The sequence below is a fragment of the Rhinoderma darwinii genome, chromosome 2 (assembly GCF_050947455.1).
Source record: "Rhinoderma darwinii isolate aRhiDar2 chromosome 2, aRhiDar2.hap1, whole genome shotgun sequence".
Lineage (NCBI taxonomy): Eukaryota > Metazoa > Chordata > Amphibia > Anura > Rhinodermatidae > Rhinoderma > Rhinoderma darwinii.
The window spans coordinates 74,200,244-74,217,103 of NC_134688.1; the positions used below are offsets into that span (position 1 = coordinate 74,200,244).

Sequence of the window (16,860 nt, forward strand, 5' to 3'; positions counted from 1 at the left end):
TGTGAATTTGTCATAAATGTCTCTGATGGGAAAACCTTTAATGTGTCTGATGTTATTGATAATCATAAGTAATGACTGCATATTCTGGATATTTATAATACTACATGGTCTACTATGACACTCGTGACACCCACCAGTGATATAAGTGAGATCCAGGTCAAAGCCATCCTTTTGATATCTTCTTTTGTTTTCAGAGACCTGAAAAAAAACACGTTTTACTTTAGACATACATGACGTCTCATACTGCCCCCCCCTATGACCTGATCCTAATGCATGATCTAAGGGCAGGTCGGTAACATAAATGTGGAAGTAGTTGGCAATATGGAAGTCTTTCAGATTAATTTAGCAACACATTCACAATGATTCTGTCAAATTTTTAAGTATTTTTACTTGACATGGTATCCTATACTGACTCCAATATCACAACGCATTTGGCTAACTGAAGATTGTAAGCTCTTTTTTGTGTTGTCACCTGAACATTCTGCAACCTGTAAGTTAGTAGTCACCCATAATTTAATAGAAGGAAGAATAATTTAGTCTAACAGTTATTTGCATTAGTTTAGCCTCTTTCACCATAATAACTTTTGGCAACATTGAAAAGAACTATAGTAATATGGGAGGCACCCAAAGGGCACTCAAAATACTACCTGCAACTGTCATAGTAAGTTGCACAACTTTCATTGGCATCACAATTAGGCCTTATTCACACGAACGTGTTTAACGTCCGTGATACGCGCGTGAAAATCACGCGCATCACACGGACCTATGTTAGTCAAAGGGGCCGTTCAGACAGTCCGTGATTTTCACGCAGCGTATGTCCGCTGCGTAAAACTCACGACATGTCCTATATTTGGCCATTTTTCGCGCATCACGCACCCATTGAAGTCAATGGGTGCGTGAAAATTGCGCACGGCACGCGGAAGCACTTCCGTGTGTCGCGCGTGATTCGCGCAACAGTAGATAGAGAAATGATGGAAAAAATAAAAGCACTTCCTTCATTTCTTTTTTTAAACATCAAAACCGCGTGTCATAAAGATGGCATATGCGTGAAAATCACGTAGCCACACACCATTCACTGATGACACACGGAACTGCAACGCGCGCAAAACGCTGCATTTTTTGCGCGTGCAAAACGTGCACTTTCATGTAAATAAGGCCTTAGGACAACAAGGGGAAGTTCAATAGAAGGTACTGCCAGTTCTGCCACAGTGATGGCTTTCATTAGGTCTCTGTGTAACAGGTACTCCTACTTTTCTATGAGTAGATCGTTTGATCCAAGAACAGGTGACATATATTAACCAAATTACCATGGGACCAAGTAACAATTTTAGTAACAGACACAAAACTCACCATTCTACGAGTGACCTTTTCGAGCTGTTTTTTCTGAGAAGCCAGACGAAATATTCTGACCAAGATAATTATTCTCAGGGCTCGGAAAAAGTTTACCAGTCTAAAGAAAAAAAAAAAGATATATATGAATAGTAAATACATATATATTTGCATGCATAGTATATGGTGTTGTCTAAGGCTGTATTCAAACGAGCATGTTCGGTCAGTAAAGGACGGAACGTATTTCGGCCGCAAGTCCTGGACCGAACTCACTGCAGGGAGCCGGGCTCCTAGCATCATAGTTATGTACGATACTAGGAGTCCCTGCTTCGCTGCGGGACAACTGTCCCATACTGTAATCATGTTTTCAGTACGGGACAGTAGTTCCACGGCGTGGCAGGGACTCCTAGCATCGTACATAACTATGATGCTAGGAGCCTGGCTCCCTGCAGTGTGTTCGGTCCGGGACTTGCGGCCAAAATACGTTCCGTCCTTTACGGACCGAACATGCTCGTGTGAATCCAGCCTAAGAGTCTAGATATTAGCTAAATACCATATGAGCTACTTCCAGACCATGCGCATTAATATAGAGTTGGTCCCGCATTTGCAGCTATAACACCCTCCACTTTTCTTGGAAGGCTTTCCACATGATTTTGGAGCATGTCTATGGGAATTTGGCCATTTATCTAAAACAGCATTTGTGAGGTCACACACTGATGTTGGGCAAGAAGATCTGTCTCACAATTGACGTTCCAATTTATCCCAAATGTGTTGAATGGGGTTGAGGTCAGGGCTCTGTGAGGGCCACTTCAGTTTCTTCACACCAAACTCGTCACACCATGTCTTTATGGACCTTGCTTTGTGCACTCGGGCACAGTCATGTTGGAACAGGAAAGGGCCGAATCCCAAACTGTTTCCACAAAGTTGGAAGCATACATGTTAGGAAAAAACCTGTTCCCTTAAAGCTGCAATGACAACCTGTCTAGCTTCTGTGCGGTTCTTCTTTTGCGTGGAGCCTATCTCTCTTCTCTGTCTTTCTGCCAATCTGCTGTGGACTTGTATTTATACTTGTTTATTGCCACCTGTCTTTGCTTGTGAATCTTCCTGTTTCCTGGTTCCTGATCAAGCTCCTGACTGCTCCTACATTTCTGATTTCTGGACCTCGTGTATACTGACCTCGGCTTGTCTCTTGTTAACCCTCTCCCTACCGATTCTGATTATCCGCTCCCGGCTGGTTTTGACCGTAGCTTGTTTGATTACCTCTACTCCATTTCTGGACTTTCCGTTAACCTACTGGCTGTCTGGTTTCCAGCTCAGGTTTGCCTGCACTGCACCTCTTCTCCAACCTGGGTTCTAAGCAGCAAAGTCCATCTCACCTTGCGGTCAGCTCTGGCGAACAACTTAGAGTCACCTTAGATTCTGTCTACCAGAGTGGTTACGGATTAGACGTTGCGGGCTTACGTGCACACTCTCTCCCAGCGGACTCCAGCAGCCTTAACCCCTGTTCACACAGAGTTTTTTTGTAAAGACCAAGGCAAAAAATGGACGAAATTGCCTTCTATTGATTTCAATGGGAGGTGGGAAAAAAAAGCGACATGCCCTATCTTGAGCCGTTTTCCGCCTCAAAAAACACTTTGAAATCAACGGGAGATGGAAATAAACTCATTTTTTGCCGCGATTTTTGATGCGTTTTTCGGCAAAAAACACTGGCGGTAATTCCCTCTGTCGGTTGAAGAAATAGCTAAAATAAAATCCAAAAAAAATGCGCCAAAAACTGCATAAAAAATCACTGCAAAAAACGCTGCAAAAAGCGCGTGTGGTGCAAAACCACTTTAAAAAATCCGGAGCTGATTTTTCCAGGCAGAATATTCTGCCTGCAAAAAAAACTTAGTGTGAACATACCCTAAGGTATCGCTCCACTTGCATTGACATAACAATACAATTGTCCTAAATGTCTTTGTGTACTGTAGCATTTATATTTCCCTTCACTATAAATAAGGGGTCTAGCCTAAAACCTGTAGAACAGCTCCAAGCCATTGACTCTACTCCACCAAATTTTAGACTAGTCACTATGCTTTTCGGTGGGTAACATTTTCCTTGCATACACCAAACCCAGATTCGTCCAATAGATTACCAGATGGTGAAACGTGATGCAATTCCCGCGAGATTGCATTGTACATGATGACATTAGACACAGTTCTTGTGCTGATGTCACATCCAGCGGCAGGTTGGAAGCTCTGATATGTCATCTACCACTAAGGAGAATTTTCTAAATGTCACTTGAAATCTACTCAGACAGTATTTAAAGTGGTTGCCTCGTCACAGACATCCCTATTAATTGGGTAGACACCGCAGCCACTACTGTGGAAATGCAGTATCACGTTAAATCAATGGCTGCCCATGTAATACATGGACAGCTCACGTCCACTATAGTGAGAGACGCTGTTTGTCAGCAGCTCTCCACTCTAAATCAAAGTGGGGGTACCAAGCTTCGGCATTACAAGGGTTGTCTAACTGAATTATGTCTATGTGTTCTGGAACTTACTAACTGACGATATACAAGATACCAACAAAATCCATGGTAGATGTATAGCTGCAGACAAGTGGATCTATATCTTTATAATAAACCCTTGTACTTTGAAATAGTACCTCACATCAGAATATTACACGTTATCTCTAAATACATTGGAGGATAACATTATACCTTGGAATATTGGTAGCTCCACTGAAATCCGTGAATGCGTATATCAGAGTAACTATGAGCGTGACCACAACAATTGCAGCATCAAAAATATTCAGCTTAGCGCTAAAGTACTTCTGAAATCTGGAAGAAAAATATTGGAAACATAAATCAAATAATGAACCAGTTCACCCCAGCACAGTATATGTTTATATTACTTATATCTCGAAAAGAGCTGGAGAGCGAAGGACAATGGACAATGAGTGACAGCCTGATATGCGATCAGAGTGCCAGACACAATGGGGATATATGAGGAAATGGAAAAAGTCACTGCGGGTCATCATCTAAATAATTCAGTGGTCTTATAACAATGGTTTGTATTTACTTGTTTGCAGCTGAAAGACAGTCAAATGGCTGACAACTATTGCAGGCTCCTATCCCCAATTACAGCAGGAAGAGCAGCTCCGAAGCACAAACTGCTGCTCTAACATGTGCAATACTTTGCAGATCAAAAATGCTTGACCATTCATAAACACATATAATGTTTTATTATTTGCTGAATGATCAGATTATACATTGAACAGATCTGCATGTAGTCAGAATGTGTTCTCTACAATCAGGTTTAAACTAGAATAATATTACAGGACTTTGTCACGTACCCTTCCACAAAAACGTGCAGCAGGACATCCAACAGGAAGAAGAGGGAAATAGATAAGGAAATGCCCGATATGATAGCTGCTGTCTCTTTGGTTTTGTCCACAACAGACAGATCCACAATTACAAACACAAAATCCACAACGATAAGAAGAACCCCAAATACCCTGCAATTAAAAAAAAAAAACGTTAAAAAAGTGCTCCTAAAAAAGAAGCGGTCCTGGCGTCATCAAATCCAATCAATATACATGTGTTCATGGTTCACATTTCTATTAACTCTATGAACTGTACTGTTGGAGTTTCCATCGACCATTCCTTTGAAAACAGCTCCGTATTTTGAGACGTTTTTGAGTTTGTGTGTGAACAGAGCCTAAGTCTTACACACAAGGTAGGCACTGAATGCTTTTTCAGCTGGAAGAGGTCTAGCATACAGAGTAACTAGCCTGAGCTCTGTCCAAAACGCCAAGATCACACCTAGAGGATTTGGTACTAAACTGAATTAGCCATATAGGAAAATAACTTTTTTTTTTCGTCACCACTTTAAGAAATGAAATCATCTGAGACACGATATGTAAACATCAATACTGGAACTTTATTGTCCTTTAAATATTATTGTCAAACGCTGTCACGGAAATCTCTGCTCCACCTAAGTCTACATTTCATTTGTTTTGTAAACTGAAATGTTTCCCTCACTAGCAAAATGTTGTCTAATGCGGTTGAAACTGAATAAGGAATAAGGACAGACTCCTTCTTGGTATTTGCCCGCATTGAACTCATTTTCACAGATATCATATGATTTACGTTAAAGGGGTTGTTCACTACTGGACAACTGATGACCTATCCACCAGGTAGATCATCAGTATATCATTAGTGCGGGTCCGACACCCGAACACTGCACAGCTGCTCCGGTGGCCTGCCGTCACCGGACGCTACGGCACAATATACAATGTACGGAGCTGGAAGCAGTTGGCTCCGTACATTGCATAGCGGCCGTGCTGCCGAACTGCAGCTTGGCCGCTATTCCACGACTGGAGCTATCTGCTTCCGGCATGGACGTCCGGTGCCCGGTGGCAGCCAGAGCGGCTTAAAATTACGGGGTCCGGGTGTCGAACCCCCACAGATCACGTACTGATGACCTATCCGGTGGATAGGTCATGAGTTGTCTGGTAGTGGACAACCCCTTTAAACATGTAACTCAACTTTTATACTTGTCTTTGCATCGAATATCACGTAAACTCATCTATAATCAGGCAGCAATAAAAAGCAGTATGACAAGTGTAATGAAGGGGACAGGTTCACTCAATTTCAAAGCAGTTTTAAAAAACAGGCCTCTTTCCAAAACTTCAGCTTAAAGGGGCATTATAGTTTCATGAAATAAAAGAAACTTTTTTGGTATAATGTTATACAATTTTGTAATATACTTTCTGTATCATTTCCACACACTTTTCCAAGACCTCTACTTGCAATACTTCAATGGAAACCTTCATTGTTTACTTTTAGTGGATATAAATCTCCTCTGGTCATGTGATGGGCAGTGCTGTGATACACATACTATAAGGGCTTGTCCACACGTAACAGAATTGCTGCAGAAAACTTTTGCATAATTTCCATTAAAACTAGCAGACAATCCGCTGTGGAAAAACTGCACCATTTCCTGGATTTTTTACTGCAGAAAACGCTGCGTATTGTGCTGCGGATTCTTTCAATACTGGGAGATGGTGACATCTCCTCTTAAAAACGCATCAATTGAGTCCTCTTTCCGTAACAGGAATGGACATGCTACAGTACGAAAAATATGCACCGCAGGTCAATTTCTGCTCGAAAATTTTACGCAGCGTGTGGATGACATTTGTTAAATCTCACCCACTTTGCTGCTACCGTATTCTGCTGCGTATTTTCAGTCCGCAATTCTGGACGGAAAATACGCAGCAATTCCGCTACGTGTGGACAAGCGCTGAGTGTAGTCACTCCTGCACTTCTGTATTTATCACATGACCGGAGCAGAACGAGAACCATTGGTTATCACATACCTAAAAATACATTTAATAAGCTGTATGTCACACACTGAGACCCGGACCTAATAAAGCCCTTATTCAGGACCCAGTCATTTTGGCCTTTAAGAAAAAATTTTGCCTACCCTCATTCTTACATCCTTTATTTATTTAATCCATAATGGCTGTATGGAGTACTTGTTTTTTTCATGGAACAAGTTGTACCTTGTTAGTCACCATTTTGGGGTACAAGTCTTTTAACATCGAATTTTTTTAATTTATGGAGGAAAATGCAGAAAGAGAAAAACAATTTCATCTCAGTTTTAATTTTTTCATATCGTTGACCAAATTATTTTATAGATTGTTATGTTTATGGAGATACAAAATATTCTATATTATCTGGTGTCTTCTAATTAATATTAAATGAAATGTATTGCAACAAAAATCTATACATTTTTTTTTATCGTTATTTTATTTTTCATTTATTTTCTCATAAAAAGGTTTCTTCTGTAGATCTTTCATTTTACTTAACATAAACATATATGCTAGAACATTACCCTGTGTATGTTGAACGCAGACAGTTGCTATGTCATCCATAAGAATGCCCAGTAACCCTAGGGTCCTGCAATGAACCCTGGGTGCATCGCCCATACCCTGTGATGCCTAAAAAGGGATATCCTCCTCTTTGTTCTACTGACCATGTCATAGAAGGGGTTAAGAAGAAAAGCTTGGTGTTCCTTTATGGAAAATCAGGATCTATCCTGCAACTAAAGCTGATCTTGAGGAGGGTTCCAGCAGAGACCCGGATCAGCATGTAGTTGGGGTATCCTTGTATTGAAAAGGGGATTGCCAAGATCTCCACTCAGGAAGCGCTATTTAACACTGTGTATATTACAAAAGCAGAGGTTATATTACAACTACTTTAACTGGTCTTATTTCAACCTAAAAATTGGAAATCATATGATTCATCTTCTATTTTATTAAAATGTCCATTTCAGTTAACACAAATAATATCCTACCTGAATCCAAATGACGTGACCAGGGGAGCAATCAGTTTCCTCAGTTTGCTAAAAAAAAAATCAAGACAAGGCAAAAATAAAAATAAATCTAGTCATAATACTGTTCTATGGACAGTATAACATGACATTCTAGGACTTTGGTTTAATGCACTGAGTTTCATATATACAGTATATATATATATATATATATATATATATACACATACATATACATATACACACACATTTATCATAAAACCTTGAGGCTACTTCTGACATCACAGATTCTTTACAGTAAGGGCATCTATTATTTCTTAAATTATCAAAAATAGTGATAATTTAACTAAAGGATATTTTGGAGAAAAATAACTCATTTTGAAATTTAATTTGGTATTTTAAAGGGAATACATTAACTATGTAAGGAAATATGAAACATTATATATTCATTTTTATATTTTCCATTATTGGCCAGCAGAGGCAGCCAAGTTTAAAAAGGGGTCAAACCAAGGAACCTGTAAACCACTTGCGGTAAATTTGGCCCCGCTCCCTATCGCTGACCTCATGACATCCCTATAACTATGTGCGGCTCTGTGTTGTGGCTTCTGGTTATAACAGAAGCTACAACGAAGTGCCGGACTTGTTGTACAATGGATTACCACCGGTGGATGGACCCCTTGACTTATAGTGGGTTCTGTCAGGGTGTCTTCATGGTATCTGTGAGAGAAAGTATAATGCTGTATGTAATGCTGAATGCCGAATGGAGCCTCCAATGCAAATGTGAACGAAGTCTAGGAAATGGCATTTACCACATCACCTTCATACGCTGCTGTCTTTATAAATAAACTCGGAGTATTACTTATGCCTTTACCAAGAGGCTCTGAAATGGATATGTGTCTCATTCAGTCTGTCACATATCAGTTACCAAGATTGTGTTACACAGGTAATAACACATGTGAATCCCAGAACTTATACTGTGTAGTCAAAGCCTCTGTCACTCAACAACACTTACTTGATCCATGTTGACGGCTCCTCTATTTCATTCTTCCCATCATCAATCTGCACTTTCTCTTCTGTTTTTTTAAACCTGTTTAACAAAAAGGATGGAAACATTAATAATAATAATTATTTATATGCTATAAACATCTGAAAGGTGAGGCTACCTATCGGAAGAACACAGGTCCCCTGACCCCAATTTGGTAATCCAAAGTGGTGGCCACATATAGGAGGAGAGGAAGTGGAGAGCTCGTTGTGCAAATATGCGGCTGTCTCTATTGTAGTCTATGGAAGTTACAGAAATAGCTGAGCAAGCACACTCATCAGTTACCGTAGCTCCCATAGACTACAATGGAGAGAGTCTCAAGCTCTCCAATTCATCTTTTCTTCTAGAATACAGGTTAGATGTGTGGGACCCCTGTTCTCGATATAGGTGGGGGTCCACGGCCATGAAGACATATGATTCTATTATTAATCCTATATAATTAACGCATCTACATCTATAGACCAAAGAAATAATAAAAGAGGGGAGAAGGTTGGTACTCATGTTTAGGACCAAGCTACGACTCTAGCTTTTAAGTATGGTTTTTATTATTGTGTATTACGAGATTTTTTGGACTTTATGAGTGCTGGTTATCTTCCCTTCCCATTCAGACATGATGGATTTGTTGCAGATTTTCGCTGCAGATCCTGTGTTAAAAATCTCCAATAATTTATAGTAAGGGCAAAATTCATCCACACGTAGCAGCAAAGTTCCACATGGAATTCAGATCATGATACGGATTTTCAATTCTGCAGCATGCTAATTCTATTGCGGAAAAGTCGGAGACTTTCACCGCAGATGTCCCCTTTGCAATGCCTACACAAATATCTGCTGCAAATTTTGCAGAGGATTTGCTGCAAAATCAGCAGCGGAATATTTCTGTCATGTCTAGACTTACCCTAAGGCTTCCTTCACACATTGATTTTTTCGTGCAGTAAAAAAATGCATAAAAAAATTCATTTCAAAAGATCTGCGTTCTTTTTAAATGTACCAACTTTTTTATGGAGTTTTTAGTGGCGTATTGGTGGTGTTTTTTTATGTTGTGTAATTTTGTATATGCTTTTTTCCGGTGTTTCTGAAGTTCTATAGAAAAGCCTATGGGGTGTAAAACCCCAGTAAAAACACCAGAACATGCTGCGTTTAAAAAAAACAAAACGCTAGTTACCAGAAAACCATAACAAAAACACAGCAAACAAAAACACATTTTTATGAAGTGCATTTTATATTTGATTTAAATTATATTTCACTGCTATTGGAGTTACAGAAACAGCATAGTTTAGCGAGTTACGCTGTTTCTGTAACCCCTGACCATGTCCCGACCATGTAATCAGGAAGTAGCCGGGAGTCAGCAAGAGCACAAAAAGCTAGAACGGGGTTTATGGGATCCCGTTCCAGAGATAGGTTCGGGTCCCTGAGGTGGGACCCACATCTATCTGACATTTATGACATATTCTGTGGATGTGTCATAAATGTCCCTCATGGGAAAACCCCTTTAACCCCTTCAGGACTGAGCCTGTTTTGGCCTTGTGGACGCAGCCGATTTTTTCAAATCTGCCATGTCACTTTATGTGGCAATAACTTGGGAATGCTTTTACCTATCCAAGCGATTCTGAGAATGTTTTCTCGTGACATACTGTACTTTTTGTTAGTGGAAAAATGTGATCAATAAATTCAGTATTTGTGAAAAACACCAAACTTTGGAGAAAATTTGCAAAAATTATAATTTTTCCAAATTGTAATGAATCTGCTTGTAAAACAGATAGTAATACCACACAAAATAGTTACTAATTAACATTTCCCATATGCCTACTTTATGTTGGCATTGTTTTTTTAATGTACTTTTTTTTTTTCTAGGATGTTACAAGACTTAGATCATTAGCAGCAATCTCACTTTTTCAAGAAAATTTCCAAAACCTATTTTTATAGGTACCAGTTCAGTTGTTAAGTGACTTTAAGGGCCCTATATATTAGAAACCCCCATAAGTCACCCAATTTTAAAAACTGCACCCCTCAACGTTTTCAAAACAGCATTTAGAAAGTTTCTTAACCCTTTAGGTGTTTCACAGGAATTAAAGCCAAGTAGAGGGGAAATGTACAAATGTCTTTTTTTATGTCAGAAAATCCATATTAATCCTTTTTGTTCTATAACAAAGAAGGTTTTATCAGAGAAACGCAACTCAATATTTATTGCGCAGATTTTTCAGTTTTTAGAAATATCCCACATGGGGCCCTAGTGTCCTAATGGACTGAAACACCGGCCTCAGAAGCAAAGGAGCACCTAGTGGATTTTGGGGTCTCCTTTTTATTAGAATATATTTTGGGCACCATGTCAGGTTTGAAGAGGTCTTGTGGGGCCAAAACAGTGAAAAAAAAACACAAAAAGACACCATTTGGCAAACTACACCCCTCAAGAAATTTATAGAGTGTGTGACAACTTGGGGACCACTTAGCTCATGGGATCGCCATCTCCCGGGTGAGATGGTTGGCACACATAGAAAGTTCACTCCAAAAAGGTTTAAACCAGCCGCAGCTAGCTTTATTGTCTTCACAACAGCAGTCAGTGGTACAACAATAAACATACAAAATAAACCCTAGGCCGTCCAGCCTCTAACTAACACATTCAGTGTCCCTCACTACGTGACACTAAGCCTTGTGCCCAGCACCTCAAAACCTTCAGTTTTACCTCACACGGTGGTGACTCTCACAGGCTAGCATGCCTGTCTTCCCCAGACTGAGAGCCCTGTGTGGACTGCACACACCTGATATAAAGAGCCGTCTCAGGTGGAGCCTAACTAGGCTCATCAGACAGCCCCAAGCACCAGCAGACAAAACCCTCTCTGCTGTACATGCTCCCTGGTTGCTTAAAACCTGAGTTTCTGCACCGTCCAGTAGCTGCACTGCTACAAGTGGTATAAGGAGCATTTAAACCTCGCAGTTTTTTGCTGAATTTAGTGGAATTAGTTCATACAAATGAAAATCGACATTTTTTTCCAATAAAACTTAGAAATTATCAATTTTTACAAGGCATAAAGAAGAAAAAGCGGCCCAAGATTTGTAAAGAAATTTCTCCTGATTACGTTAATGCCCCATATGTGGTAATAAACAGCTGTTTGGATACACGGCAGGGCTCAGAAGGGAAGGAGCGCTATTTCGCTTTTGGAGCTCAAATTTAGCTGGAATGGTTTTCGGGTGTCATGTCGCATTTGCAAAGCCCCTGAGGGACCAAAACAGTGGAAACCCCCCCCCCCCCCCCAGAAGTGACCCCATTTGGAAAACTACAGCCCTAAAATAATTTATCTAGGGGTTTAGTGAGCATTTTGATCCCACAGGTTTTTTACTGAATTTAGTGTAATTTGGCCGTCAAAACTTCTATTGTTTTTTATTCTTTTTTTTTTACTGCGTTCACTGTGAATTATAAATTACATATTTCATTTATTCTGTGGGTCGATGCGATTACGGCGATACATATGTATATAGGTATTTTATGTTGTACAGTGTTTGCAAGATAAAATCACGGTTTTAAAAAAATTATTTTGTTTTTGTGTCACCATATTCTAAGAGCCACAACTTTTTATTTTTCTATCAAGAAAGCTTGTTTTTTGTGGAACAAACTGTAGTTTTCATTGGTACACTTTTTGGGTACATGCAACTTTTTGATCCCTATTTATTCCATTTTTGGGGAGCTGAAGTGACTAAAAAATAGCGATTCTGGTATAGCTTTTTTGAATAATTTTTTTATGGCGGTCACCGTGTGGGATAAATATCATCATATTTTTATAGTTCAGGCCGCGGCGATACCAATTATGCATAGTTTATTTATTTTTTCTAATAGTAAAGGACTTTATAAGGGGAAAAAGGGCAATTTTTTTGTTTTAATACATTGAACTTTTACTTTTTTATTTTTGTACATTTTTTTTACTTTTTCTTTTTTTAGCCCCACTAGGGACTTGAAGATCCAAGTGTTTGATCGTTATTATTATACCCTGCAATACTTATGTACTGCAGGGTATTAGACCTGTCAGTTTTACACTGATAGGCGACGTATTAGGCCTTTCTTAGGCCTCCGGTTGCTATAGCAACCATCAGCACCCCGAAATCGCGCTGGGGGGTGCCGATGTTGTTGTAACAACTTAAATGCGGCGGTCGCTATTGACCACTGCATTTGAGGGGTTAATCGGCGGAAATCCCCGCTGTGATCCGACCCGATGTTTCCCCCCAGTACTAAGGCTGCTAGCAGCAGCCTTTACTGGGAGATGCAGGGCATTAGGGAATGCCTGTGCGCTCCGTTAGGAGCACACGTAGATTAACGGGCTGCAGGCACAAGGACCAGCGCTGCAGCCCGTTAATCTACGTGGGGTGGTCGGGAAGGGTTTAATGTAACATGCGGCAGTGCTAAAAAAAACGCACCACAAAACGCAGTTAAAAATGTCACAAAAAACTCAGAAAAACGCATCCTAAATTTCACAATACAAAGATGTAGTAGACATCAAGTTTTATTAAGAGGTGCGCCAAATGACTTTTCCGACTACATCCGTGCACTGTTGTGAATCTGTTGTTGACTACATCATTGGTCCACAGACGGTTGACCTGTATCATTAAATTCTACATATTTCAAAATGAACAAATGTAAATCAGTACCGGTATATTCATAATGAGAATATTATTACATGAGTTCATAACAATGACGAGAACCGAGCCGCTTCCAGTCACAACCACCCTGTGAGTCATTTACTATGAGTTATTTGTCAGCAGAAGTCCGGTGACTCATTCCACATTAACTTTTATGTCTCCTTAGTCCAGAAATCCTAAAGTTCAAACTTCATGAAGTTCACATACGAGTATAATCTGCATTTGTGTACGGATCTTTCATTTCACGTTTTCAGGATAATCACACACATTTACCTATGTCCTTCTCTGCCTTACACACTAAAACATTGGGGAATATGATATGTCTTTATTCTTTGTCATTTTCTGTTTGCTTACTATTGGGGGATATGGAGCGCACTAGTAAATAACACCAAGTTGTACTTAGCATTGTTGATCGCTACTTTTCTGAACCATTGGTGCAACTGGGACAAGTTAATTTGGACTATGTAGATAATATTGAGAAGTTGAAGTTGTTATGTGTGAAGTATAATTATACTACTGTATTGCTGCCGTTCCGGGTGGGAAGTGAGCGGTCCTTGAGAGTCGTTACCATTGCTAATAAGAACTGGGACTGAGACTGCATTGACCATATGGTATTTTCACCCTGAAGAAGGGGTAGTCCATTCCTGAAACCGGTCGGATTCTTCTTACCATTTTAGGCTTTTAAAGCCCTATTTAAAAATAAAACAAAAACAATTATTTGTGCCTCCTGCCTGAACTGGAGTTTATGTCAGCAGCGCCTCTGAAAATCCCACTATTTACTCCTAGAATCTGTCTCAAATTTCTGTCCAACTGAGACAGGTTTTCCTCAAGAATTTCCTTGTGTTTTCTGCCATCCATGTTTCCTTCAATCCTAAACAGTTTTCCAGTCCCTGCCGATGTAAAGCCTTCCCATAGCATAATTTTGCCACCACCATGCTTTACTGTTGAAACTGTGTTCTTGGGGTGATGGCAAGTGTTGGGTTTGCACCACGCATACAGTTTCCTGTGATGGCCAAAAAGTGAAATTTTAGTCTCATCTGAGCGGAGAACCTTCTTCCATGTGCTTGAGGAGTCTGCCACATGCAATTTGGAAAACGCAAAACATATTTTCGTATGTTTTTCTTTAAGCAATGTTTTTTTTCTGGCTACTCTTCTATAAAGCCCCACTCTGTGGAGTATACGGCTTATAGTGGTCCTATGGACAGATACTTCCATCTCCGCTGCGGATCTTTGGACCTCCTTCAGTGTTATCATTTGTATCTTTGTTGAATCTCTGAATAATGCCCTCCTTGCCCGTTCTGTGAGTTTTGGTGGGCGGACTTCTCATATTCGGTTTGTAGTTGTGCCATATTCTTTTCATTTTGTTCTAATGGATTTAATGATGCTCCTTGGAATGTTCAAAGTTTGTGATATTTAAAAAAAAAAAAAAACAACCCTGGTCTATACTTCTCCAAAACGTTGTCTCGGACCTGTTTGGAGAGCTCCTTGGTCTTCATGTTGTTTGCTCAGTGGTGTAGAGGACTTGGGTGCCTTTCGGAACAGGCGTATTTATACTGACATCATGTGACAGATCATGTGACGCTTTGATTGCACACATGGGGTGACTTCTGACTTCTAATTATGTGACTCCTGAAATTAATTCGTTTTGACCAGACCTTATTTAGGGGTTTCATAGCAAATTTCCAGTTATTTTCTTTTTCTTTTTTAAACAGGTTATTGTTTTCCGTCCACTGTAACAATTTGGACTATTTTACCAGGTTTATTTAAAAAAAGGAATTAATTTTAAATTTGCTTCAATTCCGGGTTGTAATGCAACAAAACAGTAAAAACACCAAGGTGGGGGGATAATTTTGCAAGGCACTATATACATATGTATTTACTATATGGTATTATGATTTTTTTTTTTGTTCATCAGACAATTTTGACCAATTATTTATAATTTATTGCTTGATTTGAGGGTTGAGCTCAGGCTAGGCTTACACAGTGTTCAACACTACCTTTAGCGTACAAGTGTGAATAGTGCTGCTGAACGTATATGCCTATACAGTTGTATATGTCTGCCATTGTAATAAAAAACATATATCGCATGTTGTACTTTTTTGTGGCATAAAGTTGTATTGAAGTGTAGTCTGACTTAGGGCACGGCCAGACGTGGCGGAATTGCTGTGGAATTCCGCTGCGGACAGTCCGCAGCGGACCGTTTCCCTATTGGTTTCCACACCTTTTTAGTTATGTTCGTGCAGACGTGGCGGAAAACTCCGCTGCGGACCATAGTCTGCGGCGGTGCAGAATTTGGTGTCCGCAGCAAACACTGGCTGTTGCGGACTTGTTGCAGAATTTCTCCATTGACTTCAATGGAGTTTCAAAATTACGCAATGAAATCCGCAGATGTTATGTTTGTTGCGTTGCGGATTGGTTTTACGAACAGGATATTTCATCATTCTGGCTGGACCACTGTGATTCGAGGTCTATACCCAGACTGGGATGGAATGTTTTACAAGAGAGCAGGATGTACTCTTCACCTGAATCCACAATGACTAATCAGCAGCAATTTACTTCACATTATAGGCAAAGGCACAAAGGAATCTGCAACGCAGTTTATGTGCGGCATTGATGCGGACAGTGTCTGCAGGAATACGCCACGTCTGGCCATGCCCTTATATCGGCCAAAAATGCTTCAAAATAACACTCTTTTGGCATACATCCAGCCAATGGAATTCTATGGGCACATTAGATGTATCTGTCTAAAACATATAACCACAAATATGCCGAATTTAGAGAGCAAACGCAGTGTGAATAAAGCCTAAGCCATTACTTGCCATACAGTCTCATAAATGAAAGAGTGGTATTGGGAGATATCACACAGATTCATATGGATTTATATACTGTATTATATTCATAGTAAAAATATAGTGATGCACGAAGTCGCGGCAGGTGGCGAGCCTACAGTGATGTAATACGGAACCGTAGGAACTCTGAATGCTACCATACAGGCTGAGGCCTTGCAAAGAGTGCGACTGTACCAGCCCAAAAAAAAAACATAACAGAATAAAACCCCAAAATTGGTGTTTTCTTTTAGAACTCAAAAAGATAACGCTTTTTTTACCTTGTACCTTATTTTGTAAATGTTTCACATAAGATTGTTGCATGGAAAGGTAAATCAAGTCTTTACCTTAGATACTCTCTCTACTCAGCTCATTCATGTTAATACTTAGCATACAAACTGTTTAAAAATTATCAGAGCTCCTCACTCACCCATTGACTTCTGCGACCTCTGCCCCGGGAGCAAATCTTACAGTTGACATCTTGTCAATGAATGCTGAAGCTAAGAGGAAAACAGAAGAAGAACTAAAACATTTGACAAACTTTTTACATTCTCAGGTTTGCAGTTTTATATGTAGATTCTAAGGCCCCATGCACACGTCCGCAAAAATTGTCCATAATTGCGGGCCGTAAATAAGGTCCGCAATTACGGAGCATTCACTTCTATTGTTCACGGACACCTTTCTGTTTATTTAGGGGAAGGTGTCCAGGCCGTAGAAG

General features: G+C 39.9%; 1 protein-coding gene across 2 annotated transcripts in view; it reads right to left on the minus strand.

The window, feature by feature from the left end:
• The window catches only part of LOC142740621 (phosphatidylinositol 3,4,5-trisphosphate 3-phosphatase TPTE2-like), a 55,232-nt gene that overhangs the window by 23,794 nt on the left and 14,578 nt on the right, over window positions 1-16,860 (minus strand). For both annotated transcript variants that reach the window (XM_075850046.1, XM_075850045.1), the window contains 7 exons: window positions 16,573-16,642; window positions 8,662-8,736; window positions 7,674-7,721; window positions 4,669-4,830; window positions 4,034-4,153; window positions 1,351-1,450; window positions 135-198 (listed from right to left, as the gene is read on the minus strand). In XM_075850046.1, coding sequence (XP_075706161.1) covers window positions 135-198; window positions 1,351-1,450; window positions 4,034-4,153; window positions 4,669-4,830; window positions 7,674-7,721; window positions 8,662-8,736; window positions 16,573-16,622 — 619 coding nt within the window. In that variant the 5' untranslated portion in view covers window positions 16,623-16,642. The remainder of the gene's footprint in view (window positions 1-134; window positions 199-1,350; window positions 1,451-4,033; window positions 4,154-4,668; window positions 4,831-7,673; window positions 7,722-8,661; window positions 8,737-16,572; window positions 16,643-16,860) is intronic.